The 21,765-nt window shown below is 41.4% G+C and overlaps 1 protein-coding gene across 5 annotated transcripts in view; it reads left to right on the top strand.

Moving 5' to 3' along the window:
- Nucleotides 1–21,765, top strand: part of LOC120433879 — a 99,176-nt gene that overhangs the window by 7,832 nt on the left and 69,579 nt on the right. For 4 of the 5 annotated variants that reach the window (XM_039600836.1, XM_039600839.1, XM_039600837.1 and 1 more), the window contains exon 1: nt 18,069–18,319. The exons of the other annotated variant lie outside the window; for it this stretch is intronic. In XM_039600836.1, the coding sequence (XP_039456770.1) occupies nt 18,170–18,319 (150 nt within the window). In that variant the 5' untranslated portion in view covers nt 18,069–18,169. Of the gene's footprint in view, nt 1–18,068; nt 18,320–21,765 lie in introns of those variants that run through there. 5 annotated transcript variants of the gene reach the window in all.

Below are 21,765 nucleotides of genomic sequence, written 5' to 3' on the forward strand. Positions count from 1 at the left end.
AGCTGTTTTGTAGTCATGTGACTGACTGTTGATTTTTACTTGCCTGTTAGTCCCATTCAGTACTTTTCTCTATTTGTTATGTAAAATATTCCTTATCCATCAGAGGCCCAAACTGCAGCAGAAGAGCTTTGAACTAAATGCTAACATCAGTTCACATAAAAGCAAACTGAAATTTGCTTTTTTTGAACACATAAAAGCAAAAAGAGACGTGAGCAACACTTAAATTCAAGAACAAAAGAGATTTTCAGTTCCATATGCTACATAAAGTGCCCAGTATTATATCTTAATCATATTGCAGTCTTGAGGTAAAGGTCAGATTTTCCATTGAGTTTATTTAATTGACCTTTACAATCTAGTCGACCTTTGTTGGAGGGTTAGCTGCAGCTTTTTCCACTCAATGGCTGTCTTACCTCACAGCCAAAAGCAGTTTAAACTGATAAATATTCATCCTGAGCCGTTAGCTGGCCTGGGATTTCACCACAATTTCGGTATAATGTAACAAAAGAGCAATCAACCTCCACCGATATGGAAAACTCAAAGGTCAGATAATTTTTTTTTCCATTCTGCTTTCAGCATTGATGTTGCCTCTCAAAGCCTCTTTGAATAAATTTCAATTTTGGAGTTAAAAAATATTGAATCATTATGGTATTCAAATTGATCCTCCTCAAAGACTTGGATTTGGTGTTGTTAGTGTGACCCCTCCCCAAAAAAACAATGCAGTCATCTCTTTTTTAGTTATATTCTCTTTTTTTGATGCTGTAACTCCCCACAGAGAAAGCAAGCAGGAAACCAGTCCGCTCCAAACAATATGGTTATATGTAGGGACTAGAAAGGTATTCCCAGTCCAAGCCATTGTTTTTTTTCCCCCTTCCTACAGGGAGTGCAGAATTATTAGGCAAGTTGTATTTTTGAGGAATAATTTTATTATTGAACAACAACTATGTTCTCAATGAACCCAAAAAACTCATTAATATCAAAGCTGAATGTTTTGGAAGTAGTTTTAGTTTGTTTTAGTTTTAGCTATTTTAGGGGGATATCTGTGTGTGCAGGTGACTATTACTGTGCATAATTATTAGGCAACTTAACAAAAACAAATATATACCCATTTCAATTATTTATTTTACCAGTGAAACCAATATAACATCTCCACATTCACAAATATACATTTCTGACATTCAAAACAAAACAAAAACAAATCAGCGACCAATATAGCCACATTTCTTTGCAAGGACACTCAAAAGCCTGCCATCCATGGATTCTGTCAGTGTTTTGATCTGTTCACCATCAACATTGCGTGCAGCGGCAACCACAGCCTCCCAGACACTGTTCAGAGAGGTGTACTGTTTTCCCTCCTTGTAAATCTCACATTTGATGATGGACCACAGGTTCTCAATGGGGTTCAGATCAGGTGAACAAGGAGGCCATGTCATTAGTTTTTCTTCTTTTATACCCTTTCTTGCCAGCCACGCTGTGGAGTACTTGGACGCGTGTGATGGAGCATTGTCCTGCATGAAAATCATGTTTTTCTTGAAGGATGCAGACTTCTTCCTGTACCACTGCTTGAAGAAGGTGTCTTCCAGAAACTGGCAGTAGGACTGGGAGTTGAGCTTGACTCCATCCTCAACCCGAAAAAGGCCCCACAAGCTCATCTTTGATGATACCAGCCCAAACCAGTACTCCACCTCCACCTTGCTGGCGTCTGAGTCGGACTGGAGCTCTCTGCCCTTTACCAATCCAGCCACGGGCCCATCCATCTGGCCCATCAAGACTCACTCTCATTTCATCAGTCCATAAAACCTTAGAAAAATCAGTCTTGAGATATTTCTTGGCCCAGTCTTGACGTTTCAGCTTGTGTGTCTTGTTCAGTGGTGGTCGTCTTTCAGCCTTTCTTACCTTGGCCGTGTCTCTGAGTATTGCACACCTTGTGCTTTTGGGCACTCCAGTGATGTTGCAGCTCTGAAATATGGCCAAACTGGTGGCAAGTGGCATCTTGGCAGCTGCACGCTTGACTTTTCTCAGTTCATGGGCAGTTATTTTGCGCCTTGGTTTTTCCACACGCTTCTTGCGACCCTGTTGACTATTTTGAATGAAAGCGCTTGATTGTTCGATGATCACGCTTCAGAAGCTTTGCAATTTTAAGACTGCTGCATCCCCCTGCAAGATATCTCACTATTTTTGACTTTTCTGAGCCTGTCAAGTCCTTCTTTTGACCCATTTTGCCAAATAATAATTATGCACACCTGATATAGGGTGTTGATGTCATTAGACCACACCCCTTCTCATTACAGAGATGCACATCACCTAATATGCTTAATTGGTAGTAGGCTTTCGAGCCTATACAGCTTGGAGTAAGACAACATGCATGAAGAGGATGATGTGGACAAAATACTCATTTGCCTAATAATTCTGCACTCCCTGTATGGAAGGGTCCTTGGATGAGGGTTTTTCCCAAGTCTGTCAGATCTTAGCCTTTGAGTGATTTCTCCTCAACAGTAGATTCAAATAGACCTGGATGTTCTTTACATGGTCCGGTGGGCCATTGCTGGTGCTGTGATCATTGTATGATATTCCCTAAACCTAACCCTGTCTTCTGAAGTTCTGCTGTGACATCTAAGAAAAGTAAATAGTACATTTCCGAAAGACGCTAAAAACACTAGAGAATGTTGAAGAGAAGCTAATCTGTAAATGTTGTATTATTGTAGAGTCTTTACCTTACAATATAAAGAGTTTTGAGGCAACTGTTGTTGAGATTTGGCGCTATATTAATAAAATTGAATTGAACTAAATATGAACTTTCAGCAGACGTTTAAACTTCATGTACCAAGCAATTTTAGCAGTTAAGGCCAAACAAGGCTTTGAATATGCTTTTTTTTTGCACACCCTACTAGCCTCATTTAAATGCACATCAACATACAGTTTCTCTGCCAATTAGGACCCACAATGGACCTCTGTATGTACTTGTCTCCTCTGGTTAGCAATTTGCCGATGAACCCATCTGGGACGTGATGTCACATAAAATCCAAAAGGTTTCTCAGTGTTGTCCTCACACTGTACAGTAGATGGAGAGCTCCCTACTGCGTCATTTACTGTCATTAATGGTGATGGACACAATTGCTCATTTATCACAAGAAGTGGTGCAGTGTGTGTCTACAATGGCCTTCTCCATAGGGCCTCAGCCTTATTCACACACTGAAGATCCATTCTCACACTGATGATTAGACAGATGCAAGTCAGTGTTAATGTCTGATAGGTTTAGCGTGTTAGGAATGAGCTTCTTAACACACTGCAGCTGTCTACACTCTAAAAAATAATAATTTGAGTTTTTCTCCTGATTATACAACTCCAGGTTTTTTCATAAGTGTTTCAGTGGAAAAGTGCAGTTGAACAAGGAAGGCCGACTTCAGCACAGAGCATTGCTGTGCAGGAGGAGTAGCAGGGGTGCTTAGAGATGATAATCGGTTATAGAGTTGTGAGGCTCCTAATTGTGCTTTCATGAGACGTTGCTGATTAATGGACTAGTTGACAGACATCCTGTGAATGTTGTCCACATGTGCACAGTCCACAGGGGTGCTGAAGAATCCACTTCAGCCTTCCAGCAGCATTGTGGAGACTCTTTTCTGAGAGCAGGAGAGCTAGAGAGGGAGGGGAGGGGAAAAAAGGAGTGGGAGCAGGGAAAAGAGAATGAAACTTGGAGGCTTTCGGCAGCGCTGTTGTAAAGGAGAGTGAATGAGAGCAGGGGCCGTGCAGCCAGCCACATGGGCAGTTCTCACTCGGAATAATGGGAGCCTTTCTGTGCCTCTTAACCCCCTTGTCGCACGCTGGGAACGGGCAGCCGTCCGCCCGCCGCTCAAAACAGACACGCTCAGCCACGCTCACCCGCTGGATAATTGAATTTTACACCCAAGAAAGTCATCCCTTTCCCTGGTCATGTCCCCTGTTACACGTGGTCCTGACAGGAACTCTCCCAGGATCAACTTTTTATCCAATGAGAGAGTCTGATGAATATACTGAGAGGCAAGTTAGCAGTGTGATTCAGTGGATGGCTGAAAAATCCCAACTACTATTAGCTGGATTGCCTTGAAATTTGGTAGTTTTATGTGAAACAAATGGTCAATTGATTGGTGGTTCTTTTATCTTATTTCTAACCCCTTAACTATAAATGGTTATAACAGTTAATAGTCTATGTTTCAGACCCTTGGTGCCAGAGTGAACAAGTTCCAGGAGCTGGCGTTCCCTTTAGATGAGGCAGAGCTGAAAACTTTGAAACTGAGCTTTCTAATGTGTTTAATGTTGGAAAAGACTCTAAGGCAAACTATCTCTGAACAAGTGGGTGTGGTACCTAAAACTAACTAAATTTAAAAATAGACTCAGGTGAGACTCAGTCTTTGTATTTCCTCCGACCCAGCTTAGTTCCTAATGCAGATTTTGTCACCTTTTGAAAGGGGACTTGTGTGTTACAGTCGGTAGAAACAAATGGCTGATATCACTGTGTATTTGGGACACTTCTTGCATGGTTGACAGACTGAATTGTAGTAAGTTTGGTGACCATTTAAAACTGGGGTAGGCAACCTGTTTCTCGCCATCTTGGGCAAACAAATCCATTGTAACTCTTCAGCATATTATACTTGAAGAGGCCTCACTCCAATACCGCCTCACAGTGTTTTAGAAAGTCTAGACCATGATGGGGCCAATCTCAGGTCTGTTTAAGTCATGAGGTGAGCATGAGAAGCAGAACAAAGAGCAAAAAAGACCATGTAGTAAGTAAGCAGTGGTGACACAATAGGTTAAGTGGAGGACTTTGACCTGTGAGAAAGGAGATGTCAGAGATGGCATATTTTTGGTGTGTATAAAGCACATGCACATGTGTGGGAGCTAACTGATCAAGACACTGGGCTAACCACACTACAGGGTTATAATGCATCAAAGGTCATGCTGGTCCAGAGAAGCAAGTTCACAGTGCAACAAAAAGAATTATACAAAATTTGCCCGTCTGACCAATCAGAAACATCGACAGTCACCACTGTTTCTTTTATGTTAATGCTCATGTTGACTTATCGTGCTGATAACCACCTTTTTGTGACTGCTTAGGCTGATTGCTGATGTTGGGGTAAGTTAAAGTAGACCTCGGTTTGTTAAAACAGGCCCTTGCTTTTCATTAGCATTTCAGCATTTTCAGCGTGAGGGTGCTTCTGCTTTGCAGTTCATCAGCGTGTACTAAGAGAAATTGATTCTAAAAGATATATTGAAAATCTTAATCACTTTATTGGTGAGTCCAATATCTGTGCTGACAAAGCTTATAATGGGCTTGACAGCTGTTTTGTCACCTCTGCAGAGCATGCAGCAGAAAATAGAGAGGGATAATGTTACCTACAGGTGGCTGCTGTGTTGTAATGGCTTTTTTAGCCATCTTGTTTAACAAATATAGTAAAGATTGAGATTAGATTAAGTTTGTTTTAAGGAGCAGACCTGAGGTGCCTAACAGAGGAGATATGGCTTCGACGTATTGATGTTGTGAAGAGTGATCCATCCAGACCCTTCCTCCTTAGCCTTAGGCTGATAAGCAAGTTGGGAGGGGGACCCGGGTCACCGCCTTCCCCTGGCTCTGTGACCAAACACAAAAGGTGGTTTCCTTCTGTCAGTTGTGGTCACTTTCACCTGTCACTCAGACTCTCTCTGAGTGAACCAGCGTCCAGGGAGGGCGGCTCCAGGTGAGCATTCAAGCGTGGATAATAGCTCCTGTCCTGTCCTCACGTCACCTGGGAGTCCCAGGCACAAACCCAGGTTTATCAACTTAAAACTGATTCTTAATGGTTAATTGTTATTTGTGCCACAACAGCAGCATTTGTGTGATTATGAGTCTTTTGTAAACTGTTGGAAGGATGTAGTTAGGTTATTAAGAGAGTTGGTTGCACAAAGTGTCCTGATGTTATCCTAAGTGGATCAAAACAAGTGGAGCTAAATTCTGGATTTCAGACTTTAGCTTCTCTGTGCATCAATCCACACAGGCATGAAGAGCCTCGAAGTTTTCTTAGCACATCATTGATCAGTTTTTATTTTTCCAGCACTTTAATTCATGATTAGCATGCAGCAAAACTAATGACTTTCCCATCAGCCTCAGCTGTAGTGTATTAAGTAAATTCAAGGTTTGATTCTTCATACATGAATTTCTGCCGTCTTCCAAAGAGTTTTCAGCCGAAGCCAAAGTAAAATCCTTAGCATTGCAGACAATCACAAGATTGCAAAAAAACATCAAAGAAATCTGCGTGCCTTGTCATTCGAAGTACACAGTCTGTAAATAGTTGCCTCTGGGCCAAATTAAAACTCATCTAAACTGTCAAAGTGTCAGGGCAGGACACGCCAAAGTAGCCTACTAATGAAACGGACCCAAATGCGGACACAGGAGAGATGAACTGAGGTTTAAACAAAAGGTGAGCCTTTATTACAGCTGAATGCAAAAACAAAGCAACATGAACAGTGGTGAAAACTAAACTAAAAACTAAACTGGAAAAACTAGGAATGACTATAACAACTATGAACATGAATTTGAGCAGGAGCATGAGAGCAACTATGAGACAAAGAAACATGAACATGCCCAAAATCTCGAAAACCCTGTAAACTGGACGAGGTAGAAAGGAACACAGACGACCTGACAAAGACTAAATGAAAACACACAGACTAAGGCTACGTTCACACTGCAGGCGAAAGCGCATCAAATCCGATTTTTTTGACCCTATGCGACCCGTATCCGATCATGGTATGACAGTGTGAACGGCACAAATCCGATATTTTCAAATCCGATCTGGGTCACTTTCGTATGTGGTACTGAATCCGATACATATCCGATGTTTTAGAAAGCGACTGCTGTGTGAACGGTCAAGTCGCATTAAATCCGTCTTTTACGTCACTGACACAAGACAGACGCCAATTATCAGCGCCGGAGAAGCGCCCGATAGGACATCGCGAACGATTTCTTGCCATCCGGTGAAACTGTTGGGAAGACAACGTTGGAGAAATGTGAACATTTTATTTTTACTGTATTTTCTGCAGATTCTGACAGAAATCTGTAACTATCCTTTGAAGCACCGCTCCTCTAAAACAGCAAAAAGGATCATTATTAGGTTATTTGCATTATTATGTAAATAACGAAATAACTTAAAGCAAAAATTTGGAAACATAAAGTCCGAAGTCTTTATATTGAGGGCCATCAGTCAAACAATATTGTTTGCTCTGGGTCTAAACAGAGCGAGTTGTGTGTGACATCTTCTTTTGCGCATGCGGGCCGCTTTGAGCGTTCACACTAGAGCGCGTTTGATGTCGCATTTTATGTGTAGTGTGAACAAGCAGACAAAAAAATCGGATTTGATCAAAAAATCGGAATTGAGCATTAAGACCTGCAGTGTGAACGTAGCCTTAGTACACACAGGAGGCGATCAGGGGAAGTAGAAACACTTTAGGAAACAGCTGGCTCAAATAATCATGCTGCCACAGGGAAAAGTAGAACTCAGCACAATGAACATAGAAACAAGACTTTCAAAATAAAACAGGAAGCATAGAGAGGCATGAAGTGGGACAAGCTTGACACAAGAGACAGTTGTAGTGAGAGAGGGAGAGGGACACAGAGGAGAGAGACACAAGGGCAACCTATATAGACAAGGAACCCTAGAAAAACATAAACCAGACTAAAACTAAACCAAGACTAATAATAATCCTAGAACTTAACATTATCTCATAAGTAATACAAAATAATTCAACTCTACCCTTAAATTAAGGACTAATATTAACATAAGAAATCAACAATAGAAAATAACAAAAAAACACTGGGTCACAGACCCAGACAATAAAATCACTCAAATGTGGACCTCTGTACCCCTCTTTGTATTGGTTCCCAGTTTGTTAAGCCAAAGAAGATACCACCAGAAGCCATAGGTCAACATGCAGATCATAACCTTTAGGAAACAAATCAACAAAGCAAACACAAGCTTTATGATGACTTTTAGTAAAAATATGATAATATTATGTCTCCGCCTGTGCAAAGGCAGGCTGAACAATATAGCTGAGAAGTAAATGAGGCTACAAGATCAATACAAGATAACAGGTCTATTTATTTGTGATCTACTTGACCAGCAGAGACTGGTGTCACAACAAAACTACCATTAGTCCACATTTTGCCAAGAAAGCAGCTCTACATTTTAAGTGGTGTTTTGGGTTTGTTTTTTAAAAAATTTAATTTAATTTAATTCAATTTAGTTTTTGTTAGTGTTTTTCATTATTATATGTAGGATATTTATCGGGAATAACATTTAAGTTGTGCATAATAGGTATCACAATATAAACATAAGAGAATTCTCCCGAAGTTCAATAAACAAAAGCACCAAAGCCTCATCAGGCAGGTTTTACTGACAAATCTGACCAAACTGGTAAAAAGTAAAGACATTGGCCGGATAGTTTTATTTTGGTTTTTTAAGTACACAATATAGGGTTGGTTTTTTTCCACTCAAATAAGAGGTTTTTCACAATTCTTTTAAATTCTTGAAAATGACAAACTACAGAGACTTTAAGTAAGGTTCAACAGACTCACAGACCAATCACACTTACATATATAGTCCTTCTTTATAGCCATTAAAAATCCTGATTAATGATGTAAGTCTAAATGATGCTAGGTACTCAGACATAACCTCAAATTTAAGTTAGAAAAGGAGTAATATTTGAATATTTTATTGTATGTGTGCATGCTGCTGGACAGTTAAATGAAACAGTGAGGAGCTACAGTAAGAGTAACAAGTCTGTACATATGTTCTCTCAGTCTCAACAGGCATGTTTTCATAATGTAATTTAATCCCTGGAGTAATCAGATGTCCCTAAATCCATAGTGTTTAAATGAATCCTGAACAATGGAGTGAGTAAATAGATATCTGTCAGGGGACTTTAGATTTCCTTGGCGTAGTTTTCCTGTAATAAAAACACTCTAAAGTGCTTAACTATCTGACCTAAGGTTCATATTACAGTCCCAAATGTGACGTCCCAAACATTTCCAAGTACTGCTGGCTGACGCGTTCATCAGCCAGGCGTCAGCTCTTACGTGTTTGCCTTTCGAGGTGCCCTCAGGTCTGTGTTTACCCAGCCGTCACGGGCAGAGCCAGCAGCGTGCCGTACTTGGCGGGTAACAGTGGTTTAAATGAGAAACCTGTGATTGATCTGCATTCATGCAACCTGTCATAATACCTGCATCAACACACACAAAGGGAAAGTCACTCTGCAGCTGCTAATCAGGCTCACGTATGACAAGTAATTTCCACACTCTGTATGATGTATGGTATGATTTTTTTAAAGAGATGGAAGTGAAAAGATGTTGTTTACATTACACATATTAAATAAAGTATAAGTGTCCACACCACACTTAATCGAGCAACAAATGTAGGTATCAGAGCGCCTTCTTTCAGAGACATCACAACATAAACACTTGTTGATTATAAGCAAAAATGTCTAATATTGGCCACATTATTCAGAAATTATTTATTTTCGCCAATAATAGTAATACTTATACAGTAACCTTTGTGATTATTTGGGACCTGGTGTCACTTGATATTAATAGATCATGGTGATGATAATGATTGTGTAACATTAATGGAAAAGAGGCTGCTGTTCAGACTCTAAAATATTCTTTATCAAGACTTTAAACCCGTGGCACTGCCTAGTGCACCTTTAACCATCAGTTAAAATGGAACACTTCCTGTGTAGTGATACTGGGATTTTTATGAACAGAAAGTGGGATGTGAATCATGCAAGATGTAGGCTACTTTAATTTGACAATTTGCTATTCATATTAAGATTATATATGAAATTACTTATGAAATAAAAGGCAATGTTTTTCTGTTAACCAAATCAGTACTTTTTAAAGTTATGCTTTCCCCCCAACAATCAACACGTCGGTCCTCTAAATAAACCAAAACATGACAGCCCACCAACTTTACATGTGCCCCAAGAAAGAATAAAAATGATAAGCACTTGCAAACCCAAATATTATTTACTGTCTCTGAATATCATAGTCACCATTACAATGAAGAGCTCAGCTATTCGAGTTACAGTTTCACCTTGAAACATCATAAAAGCAAATTTTTAATTAGCGGGAATTATCTGCTGCAGAAATTAATGCATTGTATAGTCCATTAATGACTTTTAGAGATAACTTCACTTTATGGGACTGGAAGAGCTCTGAAGACATCCAACATACTGACCTAAATCTCACTAACTTCTCTCTAAATTTACTCTGTTTTCAAAGAAAAAATAAGTTATGTAGCCTAATGTATGATAAAAGAAAGAATTAAATGGTATCTACTTAGCTTTTCCATACTTCCCATCATATATTTATATTGTTGCACTGGTAGAACAGGTACTCGCCGGATTAACTGATTATTTGAAACAAAGTTTCAAATAATGACATCAGAATATGTACAAGTAATCCCTGTGAACCAAATGCTCAAACTTCATCTAAGTCTAAATGCTCGGTTTCAGTCTTTTTAACCCTTTTGAGTCTGTGCGTTCACATCAGACATGTGAATGCAGTGTTTTTGGAAATGTATATATACTTGGCAGTAACAGCCAATGGCACGAGGCGGGGAAGTACCGATAGCTTGAGTCAAGTTACTGTAACATGTTTTCAGAACTTGCACTGCATCCTCAGTGGAAGCAACGTGCCAAACAGAGACCAGATGAAATTTTACCTTCCAGGATTGCAACTAAAGTGACTGCAAGTGAGAGTGCAGGATACTGTTTATTGGCAAAGCTAGTGTTGCAGAGCATTCTTGTTCATGACACGTAACATACCAACGATTTGTCACGTCCCGAGGCGTCCCATGGGAATGCGAAAGATAACTGTGATACGCGTCCGATTGTGGATGGAATCCAATAGAATGACGCTCCCAGTGGTAACACACGTTCCAGCCATGTATTCGAGCCCTAACCTTAACCCTAACCCTAACCTTAATCGTGTTAGATAGTATTTTTCAAAGCTCGTACATTTATTTTACTTTCTCATCACATGTGTAGATTCAGTCCAAATGGTTCTCCTGTTTCCAAACGCGTAACATAGGAACGTGTTGGGTCGCCGAAAGCGTAACATAATGACGATTTGTCTCATAGCGTAATATGTTACCCTTTGGGAGTGAGAACCTGACGTGGTGAGTGAATATATTAGTTGGTTACCTAGGTAACTTGATGTTGGAATGCCCACAAGCAACCAGCCATAAGCGTCAAAGCGATGAGTGATATCGATAGTATTGATACCGATGCTGTTATCGATACACATTAATACTAGTATCAGTATTGTATTGGTGTCTGCAATACTAGCCCTGTATTTAATTATCAGATCAATACTAAAATTTGCACATTATTTTAGAGAACCGAAGTCCTACATTTGCAATTACATCTCCTTATCTTTATATATAAGAGAAGTTGAACCCCCAGCTGCTCTCACACAGCGTCACTTGGCTGTTTTTCATTTTTTCATTTTCAGACGAATCCTGACGATATGTGTATAAAAACTTTTTCCCAAATTCGATGCATTTAACCTGCATAAATACAGATTCGCCTCTGTTCCCGGCACAAATTCATGTCGGTTTGTCTGAGGTTACACAGCTATAACTATAATGACAGAAGCCCCACCCACCTGCTGTTCAAACCTTCTGTTTGTGATGGAAAGCCAATGAGAAGAAAGTTTACATAAAAAGAAAGGAACTAAAAGAGGACAGAGAGGGTGAGCTAAGAGGGCTGTAGCACAGCTCAGCATAAGATAAACTGATAAATAAGGATTATTTTGAGCTGTAAATCATGCAGAGCTGCTCTGAGCAAAAGCCTGCAAACTGAGAAACATAAACTTTTGCTTTTTTTCTCATTTGAATGGACCTGAGCTTTTCTGTCAGCTTTCATAAATGCTCCAGGACTTTTTTTGTCTTTTAAATAACACATTCAACAAGTGTTTCAGCTCGTGGTTTGTCTCTGCAGTCCATGTGCAGTACTGTAAACCCCCTGCTCTAACATTCACCTCCAGCAGAGGACGACATTCACTGGGTTACCTCTTTCCAATCGGCCCCCACCTCACCAGTGACCTCCTCCTCCTCGTCCCCATCGACGGCCCCTCCTATCAAAGCCATAACCTCTCCTAATCCCCCCCCACCCCTCGTTGCCCTGGAGACGGCTCAGACGAGCAGGTGATGCATTGACAGGGAGCAGATGGTTCCCTGCGGAGGTAAGCATGGCTGAACAATGCTTCCATATTCATCATAAAGTCCTGCTAACTCTCGGCGTCTCCCTCCTTCGAGTGCATGTGTACACATAACTTCAAAGTTGGGTGACACACATATTCGCCGGCGTTTGCGCAGACCGAGCAAGGTGAAAATGTTGTGTCAGGGCTCAATAAATGGAAGCGCCTCCATTCAGAGGGGGGCTGGTTTACAGTATCTCAGAGAGGAGGCAAGAAGGCAAACATTTTTTCTTGCCTCGACCTTCCTGCGCTTGTCTCCTGCAGGTGTTTTTGGGCTTTTTGCCGCAGTAACTCACTCCTCTAAAGAAGCTCCTTCTTTAGCCCCTGTCTCCCCTGGAGATAAAGTACAGACACCCCACTCTCGCTGCCTCTTTCTTTCAGCTAACTCCTCAATAATCCAGCAACAATACAGGGCTCTGAGGCGGTGTGCAGCGATTCGCCAGAGGCCTGACTTGTTTTGGGGTGCAGCGGTAGGAGGGGAGGGGCCGGCAGTGGAATGGCATTATGGAGATCAGCTAATACATGTAAAACATTGCATCCATTTTTCCTCTCTCTTTTTTTATTGGAGCAAGTGGTAAAGAAAAAACGTCTGCAGCACAATACGCTTAACCACCACACCTGGAGCTCACAACAGGGGCGAGAATGGCTGCCTCACCCATCATCACCAGCACCGCAGCACCTATCAATACAGGCTGTAAGGAGCTTGGTTGGGCCACAGGAGGAGGGGGCCAGCTGTATTCACGGCCTGACTATGATAAAGACGCACAGTGAGGAGCCATTCAAGAGCCCTGTGCCCATAATGGAGTCACTAATAGGTGCCTATTCAGCAGGGAAAGTGTTTTCTGAAGGGGGGAAAAAAAAGTTTCAGGGAAGCAACAATCACTTTGTCTGCTGCCTTGTGTATGTAAAATTTATGCAGCGCTCCACCCCTCCACCCTTTTCCAACTCTTTCTGCTGTCTTTTTTTTCTTTTTCCTTTAAAAAGCGTCACCAGTGAATAGGCGACATGCATAGTTTGGAGTCGTCCTTTCATCCTTACTTGAAAATAAACTGAATGGTCTGTTCTCGAGGCGCGATCTCAAAACTGGGCTCTCTTATTTCATAAAACTGTTAGCCACATGCACAGGTGACCAAAAAGTCTTCCACTGTATATTTTCCTCATCAGATTCGTGCTTTAGACTTTTAGAAATAAGGTTTGTAGAAAGCAAAGATCAGGGAAGCTTGTTTGAGCTTCCCCTGATCAAGAAGTTTTAAATGTAAATGTGAAACCTCTCTTCACTGAATGCATTTTAGGCTTTCAAAATCCACTGGAGCTCCCTGGAACTGGAGCCCATTACTTACCATATTTTTTATTTGGTAAATGGACTGATTCTTATATACTTCAATGCTTTTAAGTGCTTACTAACTAGCATTCGCACACATTCATACTCCGATGGATGCATCAGAGGCTACCTCCTGAGCTAACTAATGTTTAGTTTTATTCTTTTTGATTGTTTTGGCTTATTGATTTGAAGATAAAGTTAGAAAAGGAAAGATGAGATGGTTTGGATGTGTGCAGAGCAGGGATGGTGGATGAAAATCGAGCGGCCAGGCTGGAGGAAAAGCGGAAGACCACAGGGCAGGTTAATGGATGTAGTGATGAAGGAGATACAGAGGGTTGGTGTGACAGAGGAGGATGCCAGGGATAGAGTGAGATGGAGATGAAGATGATTTGTTGTGGCGACCCCTAAAGGGGGCAGCCAGAAAAGAAGTCTCGCTTATTAATTCTTAGTCTTATCTACTTAACTGTCTCTTAATGTAATTTACTTTGTCTTGTCTCTTGTCTTTTTCTTATTTTTTTTTCATAATTTTCAAATATAATTTTTTGTGTTGTACTTTTGCTGTAGTTATAGGCTGTGATTGTTATGAGCTGAGCTTGGGGACCCAAATCCAGGATGCAAAGGCAGGTAGAGGTAATGGAAAAAAGGCTGTTTATTTGGCTGAAGGCAGATATCCCAAAAGCAAAAACACAACGTCAGAAAAGGGAGCTTAAAACTAGAATCTTACTGAAATCTGGGGAAACATACTCGAGCTGGAAATGCTGGCGCTATGCGAGGGAACATTTAACTGCTGTTGTACATTAATAAAATATTAATAATTTGTTTAAGTAATTAGCATTTCTGGGACCAACTCAGTTGAACTTTCTAGCAGTCAAATCCCTAAACCCACACATACAATGAATGTTTAAAACTTAAACTGTTGTTTGAGTTTTTTAAGAAAGTGCAACTAAAATGTTTTACGTGCAAAAAATGTGAACCTTTTTTCTGTGGTTCTGTGCTTCTTCCTGTCTGTCCTCTCCCCCATCCTGATATCTGGTTACTCTCATTACTATTTTTGGTTTAACTTCGCTCCGGCTGGTTGAGGCAGATGCCCACCCTCCCTGAGCCTGGTGCTGCTGGAGGTTTCTTCCTCCCCACTGTTGCCAGCTGCTTGATCACTACATGTCTCGTTATGTTTTAGTTTATCTTTCTGCAATTACAGTTTTTCTTATGTGAATCGAATTATATTTGCATAAATCAGTTTGCATGGGTGCCATATCTGCACAAAGCTTCAAACACACCAGTGTTCAGAAAGCAAACATCAATCCATTTAACATGAGCCAGCTTAAACAAGGCTACAAAATGTATGCATCCCATGTTAGGACAGAGCCCATCGTCTGTTTGGAACTTGCAAATGTGTTGGTTTTGCAGGAAAAATTGGAAAATTCAAACTGCTTTTCAGGCCGTCATGCCGACTCACCCCGGATCCCGAGGCACTGGGGAGCAGACCTCATGGGTGAGCTGACTAATCTTGAAATACTTTGACCATATTGAAAGAGAGGGCACACACTAAAAAATACTGGGACCATATTGTTTTGTGGTGTCAAAGGGCTTAGCTGACAGATTGATGAGATGAGGAAATAACGGAGCCAACCAGGGGGGAGGGAGGGAGAGGAGAGGAGGATCTCAGCATGGTGTGGCAACCAGGGTTTGGAGTCAGTGCAGGACTCCCCGCAGGCCTGCAGGCCACAGCCTGTGCAGGTCACCGCTCTTTGATTCTGGGTCCCACAGCCCACAAAGGGCAGCACGCAGTGGGCAGGGCTGCTTTCCTTAGAACAGCATGAAAGCCCCTTGTAATGGTATTTTTATGTGTTTTGTGAGAGTCTTTGTCAGCCTTTGTGTGCTGATGTATGTGTTTATTTGTGTGAGTGTGTGTATGCCTTTGCAGTCCTGCAAAGTCCAAATTAAGTCAAGTGTGTACTTCTAAAAGCCTAAGATTCCCACATTTCTTTTAACTTTTATTTAGTATACTAGAAAGAAAAATTACTTTTACGTTATCAGTGGAAAACATGACTATTCTTTTTAGCTTAGTGTTTTGCTTCATTGTCAGAGCATATATTTTGGACCAGGATACAGCTGGTTTCAGCAAATCAAAAGCCCTAAAATCCTACAGTATGATATACTTAACAAACACCACATGGCAGACATACAAAATTAGCTACAGTAGCTCCATGCAGATCTGGGAACCACAGTAGTATTTGGATAAAATGTGAGATATTTCACTTAATTGTCAGATACCAGAAAACTAATACATTTTGGGCAGTCAGATGCTTTATTTATTAAGTCAGTAGGCTTCCTTCTACTATATGGTTGCCACCAGAGAGACAAACTACTTACTGAATCCTGAAAATCATTGGCAGATCAAGCAAAAGCTGGGAAACAAAGTCATTGACATCTATCAGTCTTGAAAGGCTTACAAAGACATTTCTAAGGCTTTGGGCCTCCAGTGAACCACGCTGAGAGCCTTTATCCACAAATGGAGAAAAATTGGAACAGTGGCGAACTTTCGTAGGAGTGCCTACCAAAATTACTCCAAGAGCTCATCAACGACTCATCTAAGAGGTCACAAAAGAACCCAGAACAACATCTAAAGAACTTCAGGTCTCACTTGCCTCAGTTAAGGTCAGAGTTCATTATTCAACAATAGGAAAGATTCTCTGCAAAATGCAATCCATGGGAGAGTTCCATGACGAAAACCACTGCTAAGCAAAAGGAACATAAAGGCTTGTCTCAGTCTTGCCAAAAACATATTCTGTGGACTGATGAGACAAAAGCTGAACTTTTTACTTTGCTGCTTTAGGACGACTTGCTGTAATTGATGAAACCATGAATTCTGCTCTCTACAAGAAAATTCTTAAGGTGAACGTCCGACCATGAGTTCAGGCCATGAAGCTCAAGCACACTTAGGTTATGTACCAGAACAACGATCTGAAAAACACCAGCAAGTCCACTGGTGAATGTCTCAAAAAAAAACCCCAAAGGTTTTGGAGTGGCCTAGTCAAAGTATGGACTTAAGTCAGATCAAGATCTTTTGGCATGACCTCAAACAGGCCGTTCATGCTTGAAAACCCTCTAATGTGGCTGAATTCAAACAATTCTGCAAAGAATTTTCAAGTGGGCCAAAATGATGAATGGAAGGATATTTAAATTTTCAGTAGTGGACAAGTAGTTTTACATAACTCATTATCATATTCACCATTGAATTATACATAAAAACATCTTGTATAAAGTCTGTAGGAGAGAAAAGAGATGAAACAGCAGATCATGAAATATGAGAATACCAGTTTTATGTGCAGTTTCTTTTAGTAGAAAAGCCACACATTCCACAAAAATACTTACAGTTTCCTCTGACACGAGTAATTTTATTACAGTGTCTTAGCAACTGGTATTGTGGGATGTGGATTACCCAAAGTGCACTGCAGGTCCCCCACAGGGCTGAACAGAGAGGGATCTCAGGGAGACGCTGCTTTATGAAGGGAAATGTAAAGAGAGGTCTTGATCTCGGATGGTCTCAAGAAGCTTTAGCTCATGTTACAAGTTGTGCTCAGACTATGTTACAGCAAAATCCTTATTCTGAAAGCATTTAAATAAAGCACTCATTTTACTCCCTGAATGAAAGAACAGATGTCACAAAATGAGGAACTAAAACTGGTGTAAAAGCTGTTCTTTTTACGTACTTATGTTATTTCAGCAGATACTGGTTGTGCAGAGGTGGCTGATGGTGTCACTATTGTAAATGTTTGGTCCGGTCACCATGGAAAACACTCACTACTTCTCCCTTGGCCACATCCCCTTGTTAATATTACACCAAGAAATTGTTTACTAGGATTTTCCTGCAAACAAACCTGAAGATGAAAAGCCCGAAGCACAAGACGCACTCTACATAATGAGCTTTGATTGCAGATACAGATAGAAGGCTGTTGCGGACTTACAAACACACACACACACACACACACACACACACACACACACACACACACACTGGTGAACTCTTATTTGTGGAATTGATAGGGTCCATTGTTTCCACAGTGCTTTCCACTATATGCCCTGTAATGCAATTAAGGCCAGGAGATTTATGCTGCTTTGTAGCAGCCCAGAACCTGATCCGTGTTGTGTCTGGAGTCGGACTGAAAAGCTGCCTCTCTGTCCAGCTGGTCCTGGTTTCTGCTCTGGCCTCTGTCAGTGTGTGCAGCTACAGTGCTGTTCACTTCCTAATTGAAAGCTTTGGTTTATTGTAGGCCTGTTTTTTGTGTCACATTATTTGCCTGAAAATTTGTAGTGAGCTGAGAAGGGAGATAGCCTCTTTGTGCCCAGTGTCTCTGTTATTGTGTTCACCAAGGAAGCACGCCTGAGAGAGTTGCACTAGTTTAGCTGGATGGTAATTATTAACAGCCATGAGCTATTTGAATAGGCTGCATTTTTTCAGCCTCCCACAGAGAGAGGCTCTGACTGCAAAGTGTAAATGCATAAAACACCTTCTGGGCGAGTGGAGACGTTTTCAGGCTCCTTTTAAAGAGAAAATGAGTAAACTGAAAGACTAGAGTTCCCTGGACATGTCTGCTGTGGAGAGAAGAGAAGTTTCGGAGGCTCGCTGGGAAATTAGACTTTCCAGAAATCGGGATTTCAAGCATCCACTGAGGCCACTGGTTCTGCCCAGGCATCCTGTCTGCACGAGCACCTGGCCGCCTGACGGCTCCAATGGGGTGAGTCGATGCATGCCCACCCAGCAGTAGTGGCCTACTGCCGCCACCACCCACAACTCCGAAATCCCAAATGAAAGACTCGTCAAATGCTGCTGAATGAGCCCCATGGCGAGAACATGAGAGGGAAGATCCGTAACACCCGGCACATCTGTCCACCTCTCTGACACTAATGAATGTTAAGTAGGTTAGCTGCTAGTGTGCCAGTGTCCCACCGGTCATTGTGGCTAGTGGTGGCAGCGGGCTGTGCTTTTGTCGTGGTGCGCCAACCCCCCTGTGATACGTCTAAAATGGCTCGACCGCTTACTCCTGCACACAATCCTGACACCAATAGTCACCATATTGATCCCTCGTGCTGGCAGATTAAAGTATAAAAGGAGGTCTGTCCTATCAGCAGGGGTCTCCGCTGACTTCGAGAGCTCATTTCAGGGTCACAGAGTCCTCTCAGCCTCCTGACCCAGACCCTAAGTGAACACACGAAAACACCGGTGGAGGGCAGAACAGAAACCTTTCCAGGGATGAAGTCCATTAAACAGGATTGGTCAGATGCTCACATTCACAGCTCATTATAGCTGACCCCGGGCTCTTTCTCTTTCAGTGTGCTGCTCGTCTTTTCTATCTCTGGCTCTAACCTGGCCAAAGCCATGCTGAGGTGGTCACTCTCGCCTTTTGTTTGCATTGATAGCTCAGCCGTTAACTTGATTGTCTTCTAGACTGGATCGCCTCATCCGTTGTGTTGCTTTGTCGAGTTCCTGGAGTGTGCTTTTTAAGTTTAGGGACTGTGCAGCTCTTTTGTCTCAGTGTTTCTTGGTTTATAGACAAATCCATCTCACCATTCCTGTGATGGAACATATACACTGAAAAGAGAGAGGGTCATATGACTGGGCTGCTCTTATGGTCATAAGCAGCTTTCTCTGACAGATAAGAGTAGTATGTGTAATTGTTTACATCACCAAGTCTTTAAATGTTCTGGCTTTAAGGAAAAAAAAACTGTTTCCGTAGCCAGGATTAGGAAGGACAACAAGAAAATACTTGTCATGTTACTACAGAACTGAACAAACAGCAATATTTATGAAGAGTAAGAACAGGAAAAGCATTGTGACTAACAAGAGGAATGTGATTCCAACATGAAAACAATTCAATTCAATTTTATTTATATAGCGCCAAATCACAACAGCAGTCGCCTCAAGACGCTTTATATTGTACAGTAGATACAGAGAAAAACCCAACAATCATATGACCCCCTATGAGCAAGCACTTTGGCGACAGTGGGAAGGAAAAACTCCCTTTTAACAGGAAGAAACCTCCGGCAGAACCAGGCTCAGGGAGGGGCGGCCATCTGCTGCGACCGGTTGAACAGTGCAGTAATATGAAACAAATTGCTTGTAATGATCATAATGCTACAAACAGCAGTAGTGTTTAAGTTAAAATACAATACAGTAAGATTGTCTGGGTTTGCAGTTTATGCAAAGACAGGTCGAATGAACCGAGACTGCCCAATATTACTTTCTTTACAACTTTATTCCAGTTTATTGCGTTTGAGGGCATTTGTTTATACACAGCTCTATCAGGGTCCCGCCAAAGCAGTTTTAAGCAGGTTTAGATCTGGACTTTGACTGGGCCATTGCAACACCTTTATTCTTTTCTGTTGCAGCCATTCTGTTGTAGATTTGCTGCAGTGGCTTCGGATCACGGACTTGTTACATGACCCTGTTTTACAAACATAATTTCCTCTGAGATTAATAAAGTGTTCTGATTCTGATTTTAACCAAACTTTAGCTGCTGACAGATGGACTCACATCTGACTCACATATTTCGGTATACAGAAGAGTTCATGGTGACTCACTAACTGCGAGGTGCCCAGGTTCTGTGTTTGCAAAACAAGCCCAAACCATCACACATCCACCACCATGCTGACAGCTGGTATGAGGTGTTTGGCTTCTTAATTCCAATAGAAGCAGTTAGGGTATACTTAGTTGTGTGTTGATATGGAGCTGTGCAGTATGTCTTGTGTTGTTGCAGACGTTTTGCTGTTCGTTCAGCTGAAGATTTGCAAACCTGCGTCATGTTGTAATGTTCTTTTTAGAGAGAAGACGCTTTCTCCCGGAGACCAAACAAACCATATTTGTTCAGTCTTTTTTTAATTGTGCTGTCTTTAACCTTTAACCTTTAACATGTTAACTGAGGCCTGTGTAGTCTGAGTTGTAGCTCTTGGGCTTTTTGCAGTTTCTATGAGCATTACTCAGGCTCTAAGCCTGGGGTGAATTTCCTGGAAAGATTGGAAACTGTCATGTTTTCCACTTGTGAATAATCTTTCTAATTGAAGAATGATGAACTTCAGATTGTTTTTAAATGACTTTATAACCTTTCCCAATTATTCATGATGGGCAGTAGCAGTTCTCTAAGAGTATTGCTGATGTCTTCGCTCCTTGGTATTGTGCTAACGTACACGGGAAAACTGCCAAAATGTCTACTTTCATAGAGGTGCTCACACTTGCTGACGATCAGTTATTCAGATCAGATTATTCCAATGGAAGCAGTTAGGGTATACTTAGATTTATACTCATTTGAGGGTGTATTGAATTAATTATAAGGCCTGCTGAGGACCAGATTATTTTTTATCATGCCCTGATCCCTAAAGCCTACTTTCTTTTTCCTATTACTCAATATGAATATACAGAATCTGTATATGACAAGACTTTTTGTACTGGAAGCTTTCTGCCAAAAGGTCGGTTCTGTTCATCTGGACATCCCTTTGTAGCCTTCAAGTTATTGACCAGTCATGCTTTAGCAATCTGTGTGAAAAGGAAAAGAGTGATGCAAAACTGAAAGCTTGACACCATAAAGTATTTCTGCATTTGTAAAAAAAACGATTGTCATCAAAAATACCCTTCAACACTTCTACTATATTACTAGAAATTGTGCCAGAAACCTTTAGTCTTATTTTTACCCTGAGGTTTGCGCATGTACCACCACCCTAATGGCAGCTTGTTTACCTCCGTAAGCTACCTGGATTGTTCTGGGTAATTTGTGTCCTTGGTGCTGACCTCACAAGCGCCCAGCTCACTGTTCGATTCCTGCTCCCTTAATTAAATGCTGATTAAATGCCTATTAATGCACACTGACTCGCAGACTGGGTGTAATCAGGTAAAACAGAGTTAATAAAACATCCAGTGTAGCGCTGGGGAGAAAAGGAAGGGCTCCCCTGAGAAAGACAGACAGATGGCGACAGGAACCACCAGAGGGAGGACAAAGCAGAGTGGGAGAGGGGATAAAGCAAATACCAGCCACCACTTTGGTGATTAGTTCTAAATTGGTAATTTGATCTAACCGCTTCCACCTACTCATTATTGATAAGACAGACCATATTTGACCATATTTCCCCCTGCTGGCTCAGACCGACAGCACAACACTTCCTGTGCACTTGCCAGCCCACGCCACCCTACGCT

This window comes from Oreochromis aureus, linkage group 17, assembly GCF_013358895.1.
Source record: "Oreochromis aureus strain Israel breed Guangdong linkage group 17, ZZ_aureus, whole genome shotgun sequence".
NCBI lineage: Eukaryota > Metazoa > Chordata > Actinopteri > Cichliformes > Cichlidae > Oreochromis > Oreochromis aureus.